The 17,356-nt window shown below is 38.2% G+C and overlaps 1 protein-coding gene and 1 long non-coding RNA gene across 2 annotated transcripts in view; one reads left to right on the forward strand and one right to left on the reverse strand.

Moving 5' to 3' along the window:
• Positions 1-7,847: 7,847 nt before the first annotated feature.
• Positions 7,848-17,356, reverse strand: part of LOC127652013 (B-cell receptor CD22-like) — a 42,267-nt gene continuing 32,758 nt past the window's right edge. Inside the window, exon 18 of the mRNA XM_052138077.1 lies at positions 7,848-8,225. Coding sequence (XP_051994037.1) covers positions 8,202-8,225 — 24 coding nt within the window. The 3' untranslated portion in view covers positions 7,848-8,201. The remainder of the gene's footprint in view (positions 8,226-17,356) is intronic.
• On the forward strand, positions 14,903-16,091 carry LOC127651576 (uncharacterized). Its single transcript, XR_007971594.1, has 3 exons — positions 14,903-14,918; positions 15,774-15,882; positions 16,067-16,091. It is a non-coding gene; the product is annotated as an uncharacterized LOC127651576 (long non-coding RNA).

The raw sequence follows: 17,356 nt of genomic DNA on the forward strand, positions 1-17,356 counted from the left end.
GAACCCTTATGATAACATCAATTTAATTTTTTTTCTTTGAAGCAGAATATTTGTTTGTAAAAGGGGAGGAAAAAGAAAATAAAGAAATTTTGGTATACAGATTTTGGTTGATATATCATACTGTACAGTGAAATGTGCTATTGTTATATCCCTACTCCTGAAGGACGGATAGATCAGGCAAATCTCCAGTCAGGCCTTTGTAGAGTGTGTGCTCCTTTGAATAAAACTTTCATTAGTGGGAAGTTGCATATCCACAGGTATTTTAATTCAAACATGCAACATATTGTAATAAATGTACAATATTCAGCCTTTACCTTACACCCTCGGTTGTTGCTCTACACTTTTATTATATTAAATACTTATTTATATAGCTTGCTCACTGTATAATCATGATAGCCTAATACTTATAACACAAGATTGCATCTTAAACGAATGACTGAGTTGAAAACTTGAATAAGAACGCATTTTACACAGAGGGGACCAGCTATGGAAACTTACCTGCCTACAATAACTGTTTTCATTTGATTTGAGTTACATTAAACATGAATAACCTTAGCCGAGTCCCCAGGAACATCGGGCTATTAAAGTAACAAGCCTATAACTGCGGTCTTATTAATTCTAGCTTCACCATACACTCAACTGTGAGGTTTATCTGCTTTTACTTACATTGCTCTGTACATAATATACTGTTTTTTGTTCTTTATATACAGATTGTATTAGATTTGCACTACGTGTGTGTATATGGGTATGTATGAAGGTGAGTGTATGTACGTATATGTATAATTATTTATTTTGTGTTCTTTTTGTTTTTAATTACCTATGTCTTGCTGCTGTTTTTTGGTATTGTTTGTATTGTTGTTGACTGGTAGCTCCTGTCACCTAGACAAATTCCTTGTATGTGTAAGCATACTTGGCAATAAAGCTGATTCTGATTCTGATTTTCTCATGGACCTGTAGCACAATGCCCTGACAGTGACTTCACCGGTGTCCTGATCTTTATTAGAAACTGAGAGGAGACCAAGTTAATATAATTGATATCACAATTATCACAAAAATTAACAAACAGTCTGCTTTAAAACTAAGAAAAACAAGCTTCTATACTAACGTTACATTAAAAATGAACACGTGGCGAACTAGCTTAGCCGCTATCTGCCGGCACACCACATTAGATTAAAATACTTACCCTTGTAGTTGTGCAGATAACTCGATATGTAGAGTTTAAAGCCCTTGTCCCTCTTGCTTGTCGGAGCAGGGGACCAGGCATCAACAATGTGATGAACATCGCTAACGCGTATTTTCGGAAGATTCTGGAGACATCGAGTAAAAACCGACATTTTGGGCGACGCGCAAGTAAACCGGAAACAGATATGGCGACAGCGGAACTTCACTGTTCAGTTTTTGCCATGTGTTTTAGCAATACATTTTTAACATTTATAATGCGTTTAGATTTTTTTTATTGCCTTTACAGGGACTTTAACACTTTCTTAAACATTTGTACAGGTCATAATTGCAAAACCTGTAAAAGTTAAAATAACAAAAAAAATCGAGGTTGGAAAAAATGTAGACATAAACGAAATTTCTGCGCAACTGTGAAACCAGAGGATAATTTCGCTTTTTCATTGAGTTTATCCTTCACGTCAAAACAGGGATTTTCATGTTTATGATAGATATCACCATGGTTGCAAATTAATAAAAAAAATTAAAGTATACCCGAGATTTTGGCCATGTTGCAGATGTCTTTCACTGTTCACTGATAGTCAGGCATTCGTGAAAAGTCATACCCTGTATTAAATATCTATTTTAAAACCTAATCAGAATCATAAAGATATTTATTGCCAAGTAAGTTTTACAAAAGGAATTATTTTTGGTTTATTGGTGCATGTCTCAAATGCGCAGCAATCAAAGAAATGTAAACAATTTTCAAGTGCATAAAATAATTCAATATATTTTACAAATATTACTGTATAATCGCTTCAGAGTTTCAAAGTAATTTAAATGTCATTTCCTAAACCTTACCTTATCATGGAATCAAGAGTCAAGCCTCCGTTATAAACCCTGGAGCAAAAAATAATAATAGCCAACATGGCTGGTCGATTTTGAGAGTAGAAATCCTTGCATTTCAAAGCGGCTTGCCGCCAGCCGCCCGCCGTCGATCAGCCGGAGGCAAACGCCAGAGAAAATGAAGCGGGTGGCCCGCATGTCGCAAGAAATGGGAGTGACGAATTCGGCGGGAAATGCTTCATCCCCGCCAGTGGGACGCACCTATAGCCGACAGCTTAGGGACGGCGGCAAAAAGAAGCCGTGCGGATATTTTTTTCTATCTGGGAAATGGGCGTGACGAATTCGGCGGCAAACGCTTCATCCCCGCCAGTGGGACGCACCTATAGCCGACAGCTTAGGGACGGCGGCAAAAAGAAGCCGTGCGGATATTTTTTGCTATCTGGGTAGTTTCTAGGAGTGTTAAGGGGTACACTCTGCTTTTAGGGAGTGAGGACCCCGGAAGAAGATCGATGGCGCAATCCCAGCTACGATGTGGAGGAAGGTCAGTTTGAGTCTTTTCGAACACATTAGCATACACTAAATACTGAAATGGGAGACTTAATTTCGGGGCTCCCTACAGAGGTTGAGAAAACGGGTAAGTTAAAGCAATGAGACAAACAGTGTGTATTCCAGTTCAAAAGCTCCCCCGTGCGCCAGGAAATATGGGGGTCATGGAGACAAGGATGGCCTAAAACCACTGGGTCTCTGGGTGAATGAGCAACAAAAAATGTAATTATTTACTTATGAAACAAGCCTACTTGAAGTGACAACGGTACAGTTCCGTGGGTAATGAACCCTGATCCGAGTGGTGCTCCATCCAAATAATTAATTTTGAGGGGTGGCTCAACCGGACTGAGAGGAATACCAAGTCTCTGGACCAAGTCATCATCAATGAAATTACCAGCCGCCCCGGAATCAACTAGGGCTGGAGTGGAAAAGCAGATATAGTTAAGGGACACCACGACAGGGAGGCAGACTTGCTTCTGGGTAATGTTCAGAATGATAGATGTTCTAACCTGGCTCCTGGAGGAGGGAGGCTGAGGACAGACTGGGCACGAAGCAATGCGATGTCCCGGTTTACCACAGTACAAACAGAGGCGCTGCATTAAATGTCTCACTCGCTCAGCCGGGGGTTAATGGACCAAGCTGCATGGGTTCAGGCTGAGCAGGGCTTTCTAGAGGTGCGGCATGTAATGGGTCGGAGACTACAGTTAGTTCAAAGTCACTGGAAGAATTTCTGAACATGCGATCGCGTAACAGGTTATCAACTGTGATGGAGAGTTGGATACAATTCTCCAAATTCAATGATTTTCCCCGTCAGGCTAGCTCCATCTGTAATTGAGGTCTTAAACCCAGACGGTACACAGTCGCTCGCTCCACCCGCTACCCGCGGCAAGGGTTCGGAAATCTAGGGCATAATCGGCTGCGGTACGCGACCCTGTTTAATGTACAAGAGGCGGCTGCCTACATCTCTCCAGGCTGCAGGATGATCAAATACAGGTGGATTGTGGAACTGGAGTGCATGACAATATGTTATCAATTTACTTTTATGATCACTCTGCACCCAATCACACCATAGTCAAACCACAATAGCAGCTGCTTTTTCTTAGATAATCTGAGACATTATTTCTTTCATTGTTATTTCTACTTTGCATAGAATGAATGAAAAATCATTTATCAGTATTAATTTAGATAAATCATAAATTTTAGAGGATAAACCTATATATTACTATTTTAGTTTATTTCATACTAAAATAATCTGCAAAGCCAATGTCTTGAAGTTCATAAAAGACCATTTATTGTTGTCTGGGGCTCAAATGTCTCATACATACATATTCTCATATGGCGTCTGTACCTCGGGGACAAGCCAGCTGGCAAAATCTAGGGACCAGCTGACACAGCTGCGGCCTCTTCTCTTTTCTCCAAAAGGAACTAAATCATTCAGCTGAGGGCTATATAGGGTCCGTCGTCGGGGGGTGTCCCTCCGAAGGGGAGAACACCAGAGACTACACCCCATTTAGAGGGGGGGTGCATTTGAGTAGAAATACATCTCTTGGTCTTACCGAGTCTTGTCGGAAGCATGTCACGTGGAAGGGTCCCGTGGTAGGTCCTACCCCGGGGGGGCAAGGAGTTCTGCAAACATGGTGACCAGGGGCAGAGGGAGCTCTAGGGAATGAGGCGTGATCTGGGGGGATTTTACCTCCTTGTGCCTCTCAGGAACCTAATGATCAAGTTATGCTTCCCTAAATACTTACCATCTACTGCATCGTGATGTGTGCTCCATCAGGGGATCATACCCTGTGTAGAAGATTATTTATAGATTGACTTTGGGAGTAAAGTCTTGAGAACCATTGCATACAAGGGAGATGTGCATCTTTAAATTGTTGTATTTTCTTTTGATTTTCTTTTATTTTGTATGAAATATTATGAGATTTGACAATAACGTTAGCTACAGTGATATGAAGGAAAGGTTCAAACAGCTTTCCTCATCATGATTAAAGATTTTATATATTCAGAGGGCAATTTGAAGTGAAGTGTTCATACTAAAGATAAGAGATTTGGTTGAACGTTCAACTGAAAGAATAAATGTAGGTTCAAAAACGATCTAGAAACTATTATTGAATTACGGTAATGTTTTAAATTAAGCTTCCTAGAAGCTTGACAGAGGCTACCCTTTATTTTGTTATCATGTTTTGTTCTGAGGTTAGTCTTCACCATGATACAAGGTCTTTTGTGACGTTTGCTAAAGCAGCAGAAAAACAACTCGAATGAAAATTAGTGACGTGTAAATGAGTTCTATTTTAGCATACTTGCTTTAATTTGAACAATATTAATAGACTGTTGAATAATGCTTTGTGAATTTAACCATGTTTTGTATTATCTCCATATTTAAGCAGTTGTTGATGGTTCAACTGGCTGTGATGGTTCTCAGGTGATACTTCCTGAAACAAAAAATAAATATCTCTTTACTGATACCAAATGGTTAATGATTGGATAATAGGTATGTCTAATCGAGACCAGTGGCAAAAGATGATGACCCAATGACAAGTAAAACTCTCCAATGGCAAAAAGGGGGAGTAACCTAAGGCAGGGCATCACCACTCTGGAACTGCTGAAGAAGGGTGACATAGGTTTAAGGAAGTGGATGGGTGCTTGTAGGTTGGAAGCATAAAAAAAAAACCTGCCCGAAAATGATGAGTTCCACTCAATCCGACTGTACTTTAATAACCGCTTGACTAAAACAACTTATCACAGTGTTAAATACCAAGCATTCTGTCACTGTGCCATCTTGGGATCATACCCTGTGTAGAAGATTATATATAGATTGACTTTGAAGTTAAAGTCTTGAGAACCATTGCAGATTGCCTAAATTATTAAAGAAGTATTAAACTAACATGGGAATGTTTGTATGATGAAGAATTAAGATTGAAAAAGGATTTATTACTTTTACTTGTGCTTTTATTGTACTCATGTACATTTTAATATTAACGAAGAATGGAAAAAGAAAACATGGGGGTAACGAAAGTTTAACATTGCTTGGCTTGTTTTTTTTATAACAAATTAAATAGAATTGTTTAAGAAATGGGGTGCACAATTAGCTAAATTAATATAATGATTGGAATAACAATCCTTGTGGGAGGAATAATATTCAGTTGTGTGTTACCATTGGTAAAATCATTCTTGATCTGAGCTACAGTGAAGCAGATTTTGCTCTCTTGTTGAGGGCTGTGAGGATGTTCTCTTGAAGCTCATGTAACGAGACATCAGCTTTAGATTTCTTTAACGCTGGACTATTACAGTTTTTTACAATCGCTATGACAATTTTTTCAATACTTTTAACACATTTCCTAAACTCTTCACGCACCAACACACCTACAACACACAATTGGCAAAACATTTAATTTCATGCTCAAAATCACACATTGTAAACTAAACTCCAAGACTAATTTTCTAAATACTATAATACACTAGCAACAATACACTATGTCTACCAAAACACTGCAAACATGTCTCAAAATCAAATCATTTTTCAAAACACTAACATATGTTCTCATCCAACAGGAAGATTTTGTCAATCATAGCACAATGTCATAAAAACACTCACATCAGATGGAATTACAGAAAATGCATTATTTTATATGTGTCAGGTCTTATACAACAGACAGTATATTGTATTGATCATAGATTGTGTTTTCACTGCAGTTTCTTTTGAAGCCTCTCTACATTTTTGTTTTGTTGAGTTTAGGTCTTATGCTGCAGAAATTCAATAAAAAAAGACCCATCTCAGAGTGCTTTATGGAATAAAACGAAGACAGAGACAGAATTGCTGCAATAAAGACTTTATTTGCAAAAGGACATTACTGCAAGATAACAAAAATATGCAATATAGCTGCTATTTATTATGTGAAAGTACAAAATATACGAACAGAAAAAGCACCAGAAGAAGAAAAAAAAGAAGAAAAAAAATGTCATCTTCTAATCTGCCCATTCTTCTGCATTTGGCCACATGTTCTCATCCACATCACACCTGATATCTTCTCTGGCAAGGCATCGTGGGAAGAACCTTTTGGTATGCCTTATCCACCCCTGGCAGTGTTCAGCTGTGATGTCTTGGCATGCAGCATCCATTGCATCCAGGAGGGACATTTGGTTGTGGATGATGGTCAAAAACCTTCCATCTCCAGGATGAGAAAAACTCCTCAATGTGGTTGAGGAAAGGGGAGTAAGGAGCAAGAAAAAGGGACATCATCCTAGGATGGGCGTCAAACCATGCTGTGACTGCACGGGAATGGTGGAATGCCACATTGTTCCATGTGATCACGTATATTGGTAAGTGGTCTCTCACCTGTCCCCTTTCTACCTCTGGCACAAGTCTTTCATGCAGGTCTTCTAAAAACAGGAGAAGCCGGTTGGTGTTGTAGGGGCCAATCTCACATTTATGCTGGAGTGCACCATCGTTGGAGATTGCGGCGCACATGGTGATGTTGGCTCCTCTCTGGCCCGGCACAGTAACTGTGGCCCTTTTGCCAATTATGTTTCTTCCGCACCGAGGCCTTTTTGCTAAGTTAAAGCCAGCCTCATCAACGTAGATCATTACATGTGGGACTTGATTGGCCTCCAACTCCATGACTCTCTGAAAGTAATCAGACACAGTGTATATAAATGCTTTGCTGTATATCTACTGTATGTCCTAATGTACTCCAAGTTTATAGAGTAGTTTACTGCAAAACACACAATGTAGGCCTAAAGTACAGTAATGACTGTATTGCCTAACCTTACCTGTTAATCTTACAGCAAAATAACATCAATATCAATATAGGAAGTTATTTCCATGTTTTGAGGAATCTGTTTTCATATTTTGTAGTTTATGTTTAAATCTCAGTTTAAGTTTATTATCATCTGAACCCCCTGAGGAGTCTTAACTGACCGTCTTTACCTGTTAACAAACCTGTCGTGATATAATAAAGTGGGGTAGATATTAGATTACAATGATAACATGAATACACATCTGTTTATGTTTATTGTTCCCCTGTTTCTTTATTACAGGTGAAATTACATCTTAATAACAAGAGATCTTGAAAAGAACAAACTCAAATGCTTTTCTAATGTTTCTCCTGTAGATGGCGATTGATACTGGTGGTAAATGAGGAAGTGGCCATCCCAGCAAAGCAGGAAGTGATGCAGATCAATGTTCATGTCAGTAAACATCAGATAGAGACCTCTGGTGGTGGTTTGAGGTTGTTGAACAAGTTCATGTGACACTTACAGTAATTACAAGTGAAATGTCCCACTTAAAAAGTGCAAGAGATACAAAAACAAGCTGATCTAAAAGACTGAAGTTGTGCAATGAAGATTTTTCTGTATTTAGGGTAAAATGACGTCTTCTGTAAACAGTGAAATGTCACAGCAGTGAGTTTGTATCCTATTGAACATCACTTCAGGAGTTGTTTTAATCCTCTGATTTATTTGAACACATGTGTGTATCAGCAACTTTTACACAGAACTTATCTTTATTTATGTCCCCTGATATATCAGACTTCATAAGCTTTAAAGAAGTACAAATATAACACTTTAATAACTTATTGTTATGATCCCTGTCAATCATCCGAAGCTCCACCCACAGAAGTGATGAAAGGATTTGATTGGTTGTGCTCCGCCTCTTATTGCATCATCTTCCTGTTGGGCTGAACAAACAATAAGACAGAGATGGACAGATTAAACACATTAACAAACAATATTCAAAAACTTTATTATAAATGTGAGGATAAAATTAAATGAATATGTTTGTAGTCTTGTCAACACTTTTAGTCTTTGTGAAACTCGTTATATAAATAAGAATGATGAATAAACTATTAACTAAACATTGATTAATTATAGTCAAATGCAGTGGACATGAATAGTAATAAAATACTGTTACAGAGAAATGTCCATTTGTATTTGAATATTATTGACTGTTATTACTGTTGACTGATGATCAGGACAGTTTTGTTGTTTATTAACAGTATTGAGAAGATGTGAGATTGTAATTGTGATCAACAGTCTGTGTGAGAGACAGAGATTATAAATACAATCTCTCACTGTAGAAACTGACTTGAAATCCTCAATAATGTCTCTTTGCTCTTGAGACTCACTGTGATTGTGTTGTACACATCATCAGAAGATCTGGTCTTGAGATCAAGAGTTGTGTATGTGTCATCACAGTGAATTCTTGGATTGTCTACACAGGGAAGGATTCATACGATGATATTTTACTATTTGTCCAAAACGAGATATTTTAGGAGGCAGGGTGTTGAACAGCCTTCGTGTCGGGTGAGTGTCTATGATGTCTTAAAATGCTGACTCTGGAGAAACTCACTTGATTGTGGAACAGACACATGTAGTCTTGAACTCTGTATATGTACTTACATTTAACATTGAGATCAACATGAGGTGATGTGAGATTGTGTCCGTGTACAGCACAGCTATATCTGCCTGCATCCTCTCTTCTGACTGACTGCAGGAGGAGTTTATTGTTTCTCTCAGTTAATGACTGTGTGTTTTTCCTCCAGATGAATGTTGTTCTGTCAGTCAGATTACAGGTGCTTTTACATGTCAGACTGACTGTATCTCCCTCTGTCACGCTCTCAGGAGACTCCACATGAAGATCTGACAACAACAACACTTGACATCTGGATATATTGTGGATGAAGATTTCTTTCCCAGAATATAATTGATCTTAAATGGAGATCATAAACCCAAATAAAAACAATCAAGACTGAATTGTGAAAAATGTTACCTGTGATATCAAGAGTCACTCCAGGTTTACCAATCCATCTTCCATCAGTTATATTAGTAATGAATCTGAAATAGTACTCGTGTGAATCCTTCTGTGTCACATCATTCAGTCTGATGGTGCAGATCTGCTGTTTATCTCCCAGATACTGAATCCTCTGACTGTATTCAGTGTCATTAAACAGATCTGGAGGATCTACACCCTTTTCAATAGTTTTGGTCCAGAACACTTTCTTGATCTTATATCCAGGAGGGTATTTATAAGTGCAGGACATTATCACTGATGACCCCTTTAGTGCACAGATGTATTTAGAGCTGTAACTCACACCCCAATCATCAGCACTATAAACCCCTGAAAAATAAGTTATCATTTGATTTATTAGTCAATACTATAAAACTTTAACATACATTTTAAACACTTATTGCACATGAACACTTTATAACACAGAATCTTCTCAAACTCTTGACTGTGACGTGATAAACAAGTATGAAGTTCTTCATGAGTATTTATAAAAGGTGTTGCAGAAAAGCAGAAATGAACATTCAGACGTGTGAAAACTGAACAGAGAACACAACTGAACAAATGATCAGATCAACATCACACCACACAGACAAAGAAATACATGGAACAAAAGGCAGATATTTCATGAATAAAATTCAACATTAAAGTTGTGATCATGTAATATCAGTGACTCACCTGCTGCAATCATGAGCAGAAATATCAAAGGAAGAGGAGGAGCCATACTGATGACATCATAACATAAAAGTACATATGAAACAGCATTAATCTTTGAAATTGATTTCATAAACCAAGGGTGACCATAGTCTGGTTTTCCAAAATAGAGGACACCTTTTTTTTCCACTGGAGGGATAATAGGGTTCAAAACAGTGTTACTATGAATGCAAACTTCAATACAGTGAAAAAGACTCTCTATTAGCATAACATGAATGTATATAAATAAATAAAAAGGCATTGCTGATGTCAGAGACATTTATAATGTTAAAAATCGCACATTGTGAAATGTGTTTTGACTGAATACAACTGCAGCGTTGACCTACAGCCAATGAGAGAGCAAGAAACGGGCGGGAAGTTTCAGTGGGAGGAGTCCTGATGTACCGGCAACAGAACATCAACTAACGGCTGCGGTATCAAGAAACTCTCATTTGGAGGAAATGGAGGAAACATTAGTGGGATATTGTGAGGAGCAGCAGCGCCTATTTGATGTTTCCTCTGAACTGCAGCACAACCGGGTGGAGAAAGAGAAGAGTTGGAGAGAAACTGACACTTCTCTTGGACAGTCAGGTAAGAAAACAGGTTGATTTTTCAGTAGGAGCTCTTTTTCATATTGTAACCAATAAAATACATGAATAAAAACATACACATCATATTGTGAAATGCTTAACATATGATCATGCTTTTGTTTTCGTATCTCGAATCATTTCTCGAGTGTTCTCTGTTGTGAAACGTGATTTCTCGTCCAGACAGAGTCGTTGGGATTCGTCAATAGTGAAATGTTTTGTAATGTGTCACTCCTGTCGCCGATTCCTCATGTAATTTATAAACAATACGACTTCCATGACAAGACAGACAGAATATGAACGGTACCATGATTCGACATCTTTGAAAGTTGTGTAGTGTGTAGGAGGCGTAATGTGTGCTTAATCACTTGCACCTTTATTAGCAACGGACACAAAAGTGCAGTTTTACATGAATACATTCAGATTCCCACGGATCTCCACCTGGACGAAAGCAGAGGAACTTTTTGTGCAAATCTTCTGTAAATTTGCACTTTCGTTTGGGCATTGTGTCAACAGTTTGATGCAGAACACAACAGCGGAGAGATTGACAGGCAGGAATTTGGCCAATAGTTGCTGCAAGTCTCTTATAATCGACCAATTGGTGCGCGAGAAGGCGGGACTTACGAAGAGTCGTTAAAGCGGTGCAAATATGCGCGCGCACACAATTAATTATTTGACCAGATGCACATCATAATGAAACTAAAGCCGAATCCCGGACATTTTCACAAATGTAGAAATCCCGACCGGACGCTTTTTAAGGTCCGAAAAAGAGGACATATGGTCACCCTACATAAAGCACATGTATACTGTAGTATGTATTTACAGCTGCATGAACTGCTCATAGTGTCAGTGAAAGCTTTCAGTGACGCTTGTTTAAATGAACTGATCATTGATGCTCAAGATATTTCTCATGTCAGGATTCTTGTGTCATATGAGCTTCATCTATTGCAATAATCAACAATATTCACTTATCTATAAATGAGTTTGTCTTACCGTGTTCAGTCGAACATCAGTTGCAACACAAGAGGGGAACGGGTTTGAGATCACTGCTGCTGTCCCGTCCGGAATAACTAATAATCCCCCCCCGCCCACTATTTGCCAATTCGGACCACTCTTCCTTTCTCTTCTTTGTTCATGCCAAACGACTTACATAAAATTGTGTCAGCAAGTACAGAACAATAAGAACTATAAAAAATAAGGTAGACAAATATTATAAAAAAAGTTTTTTTGTGACTTTTTAAATATTTTTAGTTTTTATGCCCATCAAAGACAAAACATTGGATTTATAGTCCACCAGAAAAAATGGACAATAGCGGATTCTTACCCAAAAATGTAACAATGTAATGGATACGAGAATTTGAGTTGTTATAAAGAAACATAATATTAAAAATGTTTATATAAGACATTTCTCGTTCCCAAGAGACATTCACTAAAAAGATGAACAATCATCTCTTCTATGTCATTTTCCCTCAATATATTGATTATTCTTATCGAGTGTGCATCGATGTAATATTTTAATCTTGTTTCTTAATAGATATTTGTGGGGAAGAGACCAAATTCAATTAACACTGTATAGTGTCATCCATTGAAAAGAAGATGCTGATTAGATTTTCTGTTGATATGATCGTGAACAAAGTGGTTATTGAATTTGTCATCAGTAATAAGAATTCCTGCTATTGAAATAGAAATGTTATTCAGAGAAATAGGATTATAGGTTCACTCTCCTTTCAGAAGTAGTTTTAAACCACTAGGAATAGCATTGCCTACAATATTAAACTCTTTTAAAGATACTTTTACACCCAAATAATTCATTACATCTTTAAGCTGAATTCCATAAATTGTTGTTTTATTATATTTTATAGATAATACTTCACATTGGGAAATCTTGAGGGAAATGTTTTATGAACTTCTGATTGATTTAAGAAAATTATCATCTGCAAATTGGGATATTTGATTTCTTTATCTTGAATTGTAATACCCTTAATCACATTATTCTGATCGACCATTACGTTTAAAATCTGAGTAACCAGCAGGACAATAAAGGGGTAAATGTCTTTACCTCTGTGAATGAGACATTTTGATGTTGTTCCAGATATAAGTTTAACACAACTGTTTCCTCTTACATGCAGAGTTTTCAATGCATTGATAAAATAATTATTAAAATCAAAAAAGTATAATTCACTAAAGAGGAAACTATGACTAACAGAATCGAAGGTTTATACAGCTCTGAAGTCAATCCATCACTCCCAGGAGATTTATTGTTTTTTAACTTATTGTAATACTCGGGTTTGTGGGTCTGGATGAATCCGTGCTTACCGAGTATTATTTGTGGGTTCTTGACTATTTTGCTTGTCTGTGATGGCCAATGAATAGAGGAGTCAGACCAAGACTTCTGTGCTCAAAACTCAGGGTTTATTTAGACATTTCTTTAACATTAACTCTGCCTTGTTCCACCCGATTACCTCATGCATTCCCTCCACTTCCTCCAACTCTCTTCCTATTCTCTCCCTCTCTGTTTCCCTACGCTCACGATATCTCACGTACAATCTAACTTTATTTAAACCTTTCCATTTCAGGTCTTATATTATTAATGCCCTCTTTAACTTCTTCCAATGAAATCATATCTATCAGTTCTTATTGAAGTAATAGAATTTAGAAAATGGAAAGGGTCAATAACATTAGAGTCACTTTTATACAATTTGCCAAAAAACTCTATATGAGACGAGATAAGGTCTGTATCCTCACATACAACACCATCGATTTTCATTTTCCTAATCGCATTTAACTCCCCATCTTTTTTTCGAGAATTAAGAAATATTTACTGTTTTTTTTCTCCCATCTCTAACAACTGCTTTCTTGAACTAATAAAGGCCCCCTTGGCTTTTTATTTATATATTTTAAGTTTATTTTGGAGTTTATTCAGAGAGGCCTGATCCTCAATATTGAAATTTCCTCTCTCTATTAAATTATTAATTTCATAAATTAATTATCAAATTAATAAATTTTTTCCATAGATCCTAACAGCACATCCTATTTCAAATGTCAAATGTTCCCATTGTTTACCAAATTTAAGGCCAATTACCTTATGGTCAGTTAAAGCAGCAGGCAATATAGATGGACCTAAAATTAGAGGTCGAGCCGATAAATCAGCCGATTTGTTTTGTGTGTGCATTTTTTAACATAATCGAATCGGCCAATATCCAAGTATATCAAGCCGATTATTAGGCAGGCGCATCTGTGGGCAAAATAAATAAATTTGTATAAAATAATAGTATACAAACCATTTGAAATGTTTGGTCTCTGGTAGAAAAATGACCTTATTCAGGTCTGGAGAGTGCAAGTGACAGATTTTGCGTGTCGTATTACGGGAATCACAGCTTGAAGCCATGATCTCCAGGATGGTGTCTCTGCGCTTGTTGTTGGAGACCCTCACCCATTGTGAATATAGTTTTAGTGTAGCATAATTTATTTGCGGGTTTGTCACCTCGTACGACCCCTAGTCTCGGGTGCCCACGTGACTATCTTAAACAGCAGGATCAATAGTCACTCCAGGAGAAACGATCTATCTACATGAGCCCGCAGTTGCTTGTAAGTGTGTTTATTTATTTTTGGTTTCTTTCAGCTTTTTCAAAGGATTAGAGGAGGCAAATTACAAGCCGACCACAATTAAACACAAGTTGGAGGACCTCACCAACTTTCTCAAATGGATGAGGCTCACGAAGCCGGACTGGGTGAGGGTCTCGAACACTATTTTGGACAGAGGCCTACTGATTATTGGAAGGCTGAAAAAGGATTTGGCAGCAAATGTCCTGTCACATCAGCAGGATGTGGCCAAGAATAAATCTGGTAAGTTTTACCGTTTAGTCTAGTGCCAATAGAGTGCTTTTAGTCACTTGGTATTAAACGTTTAACTTTACATTTGAATTACTTACAAATATCTGTAAAACTGTTATTATCGCTATTATAATATTTGTATGTTTTCAAATGTCAGACAGCTTGGTGGATGTGGAGCTGTACTTCCAGTTTATTGAGATGGCGGAGAAATGCCTGTACGAAGCCCTGAGTAAGTATTACAGCTTCATCCAAAGAACTCGGCTCATGCATTCGATTGAGCTTCTAATTCTATTCATTACTAAACAATTAACCAGCAAACATATTTTTTGAGGTATTGACCAATATTCTGTTACAGAGGCCATCAAGAAGACCTGAACAAGGCAGTCATTAGATAACTACTTCAGGATTCTGGCTGGGTTGCTGATTGCATCCTCAGGGCATCGGACAGGCGTTCTCACGAAATCATCTCAAAGGTACATCAAGCATTACTAATACTCACAATTGTGTAGTCAAATGGGGCATCCGGCACCATGTACAATGTGGCCTATAAATGAAAAACATGTCAGAATAAGGCAAAAACAGAGTATTAATAAACCACAAATATACTGTACATCTTACCATCAACATAAATATACCACAGGTTTTTCCATACGGTTGTCTTGGCAAACCCTTATATATAATGAAAGAAAGGTATGAGTGCATTTTCACATAAGAATTACAAAACAGTTCTAAATATAATGGTTCAAATTTGATGTTTTTACCTGTAAATCAAGGCCTGTCTTTGCTGCTCGAACAATCAGCTCATTCCCTGGTCTCTCTATGTCCAGTACGTAGTTGAGCTAATAAAAATGCAAAGCCAAGGTTAAACACAAACTTAACACCGTATGCAAATCAGAAAAATAATTAAACAAAACAGCTAGATGTTGACAATCAAGATTGAACAGCTGTTGCATTTGATTTCACAGTAAAAGCTCTTCAAAAAACAAATCTTAATAAATGTGCCACAACTGCATTAAGGTAATACATTTACCTTTGAAAATGAATGCCTTTTTTTACATGGCCTTCCCAATGATTTTGAATCTTCTTTTGAGTCATTGGCTTCAGTGAAGGGCACAAGGGGCAATGATAAAATGTGCATCAACTTGTGCACTGTGGTAGCAGGTGTTTTTCACCCTCTAAGACCATGTCTCTCTCGTTTTCAAGAACCACTGAGAAGAATGTTGAAATGACCACAAGTAGAACACTACTGACCAAACTCTCTCATCCCATTCATGGGAAAAACACTTGAAAGGGCAGTTTATAATCAAATATCTGCCTATCTCTCACAGAACAAGCTGCTGGATGACAATCAGTCAGGCTTCAAAAGTGGACACTTCACCGAGACTGCCCTGCTGTCTGTAGGAACTGTGCTTGACTGGTTTAATTAATATCTCTCAGGTAGGTCCTTCAAGGTAGCCTGGAGGGGTGAGGCGTCCAAATCACATCAGCTACTTAGTGGGGTACCTCAGGGATCAGTGCTTGGGCCACTTCTCTTCTCTATATACACAACATCACTGGGACCCATTATTCAGGCACATGGTTTTGCTACACTGATGACACGCAGCTCTACTTGTCTTTACAGCCCAACGGAACCACAGTGCCTGCTCGAATCTCTGCCTTCCTGGCAGACATCTCGGCCTGGATGAAGGAACACCACCTGCAACTTAACCCAGCCAAGACCGAACTGTTGGTCGACACATGACTGTGCAGCTGGGGGCATCTACAGTATCGCCTTCCAAAACGGTCAGAAAGGGGTAACCATCGATGAACTAAATTTCACTGACTTTCGGCTTCATCATACCACATTGGTGGAATGACCTTTTTAGACCAAAACCAAAGAAACTCATATCCCCTAAAAAAAACAAAAACAAAATTATAATATATATATTTTTATTATTTTTTTTAGCTTAGTCCCACAATAGCAACATCAACAACAGTAAAAAACAAAACAACCTATTTGTGAAGAACAGCACTTCATATCATGAAGCGAGTGATCGCTCTCAGAGCGTAGAGCAGTTCTGCCTGCATGCGCGCGTCCATAAGAAGCAAATTCACATGGACTTTCTCAGAGTGCTGGAACTGCCTCCAGAAGCTCTCATACATCCTTTTGGTGATCTTCTCTGTACTGCACACCATAGTTTTGATGTAGACTTTAAAACCGCGGTCTAGCAGTTGGTTAATTTCACCGTAGTCATAATCATCGTAATGTATGCCAAACATGCAGTGGATATAGTTCCAGATAGCCCTACGCAGCATGGAAGTGTCCACACCCTGGTGTGTCGCCATTGTGTTATATGTCAGATTATAAGCATATATATATATATACACACACACACACCTACCTGCCCATCCTATGTCTCCAAGGTGATAATGGTCAGGATGGGCCTCCTAGGTCTGATGAGCTAAGAGCTGACAAGTACTACGAGAATGCAATAGAAGCCGCTCCGCATCATCAGTCAGAATGAGATCAAGTTCAGCTTGTAAATCTAGGTGTCCTGCCCATCCTATGTCTCCTTGGTGATAATGGACAGGATTGGCCACCGGAGTCCCATTCCATTATTCCTAGCTGTGGTATTCAGGAGTTACATGGCTTTATTTTCCTCCAGTTACTTACTCTCCTCTGATGAGCCATCCTCCTTTGCTATCCTGAGGAATTAACATTTAGGGTAGTCCCATAGCTCTCTCCTAGTTTCTTTGAAATTTTACCAGTGGTGCCGAGGACCATGTCAAGATAGACTGGATATCAACGTCCGAGTCATTGTAAACCACCACCAGAAAGTCAATTGCCAATGTAGTGTTTTTTTTAAACATTTATTTTTTATTGCAGCAGCCCTTGTCACTCTCTCGGTTGGGCATGAGTGATCAGGGGTGT

The sequence above is a fragment of the Xyrauchen texanus genome, chromosome 11 (assembly GCF_025860055.1).
Source record: "Xyrauchen texanus isolate HMW12.3.18 chromosome 11, RBS_HiC_50CHRs, whole genome shotgun sequence".
Lineage (NCBI taxonomy): Eukaryota > Metazoa > Chordata > Actinopteri > Cypriniformes > Catostomidae > Xyrauchen > Xyrauchen texanus.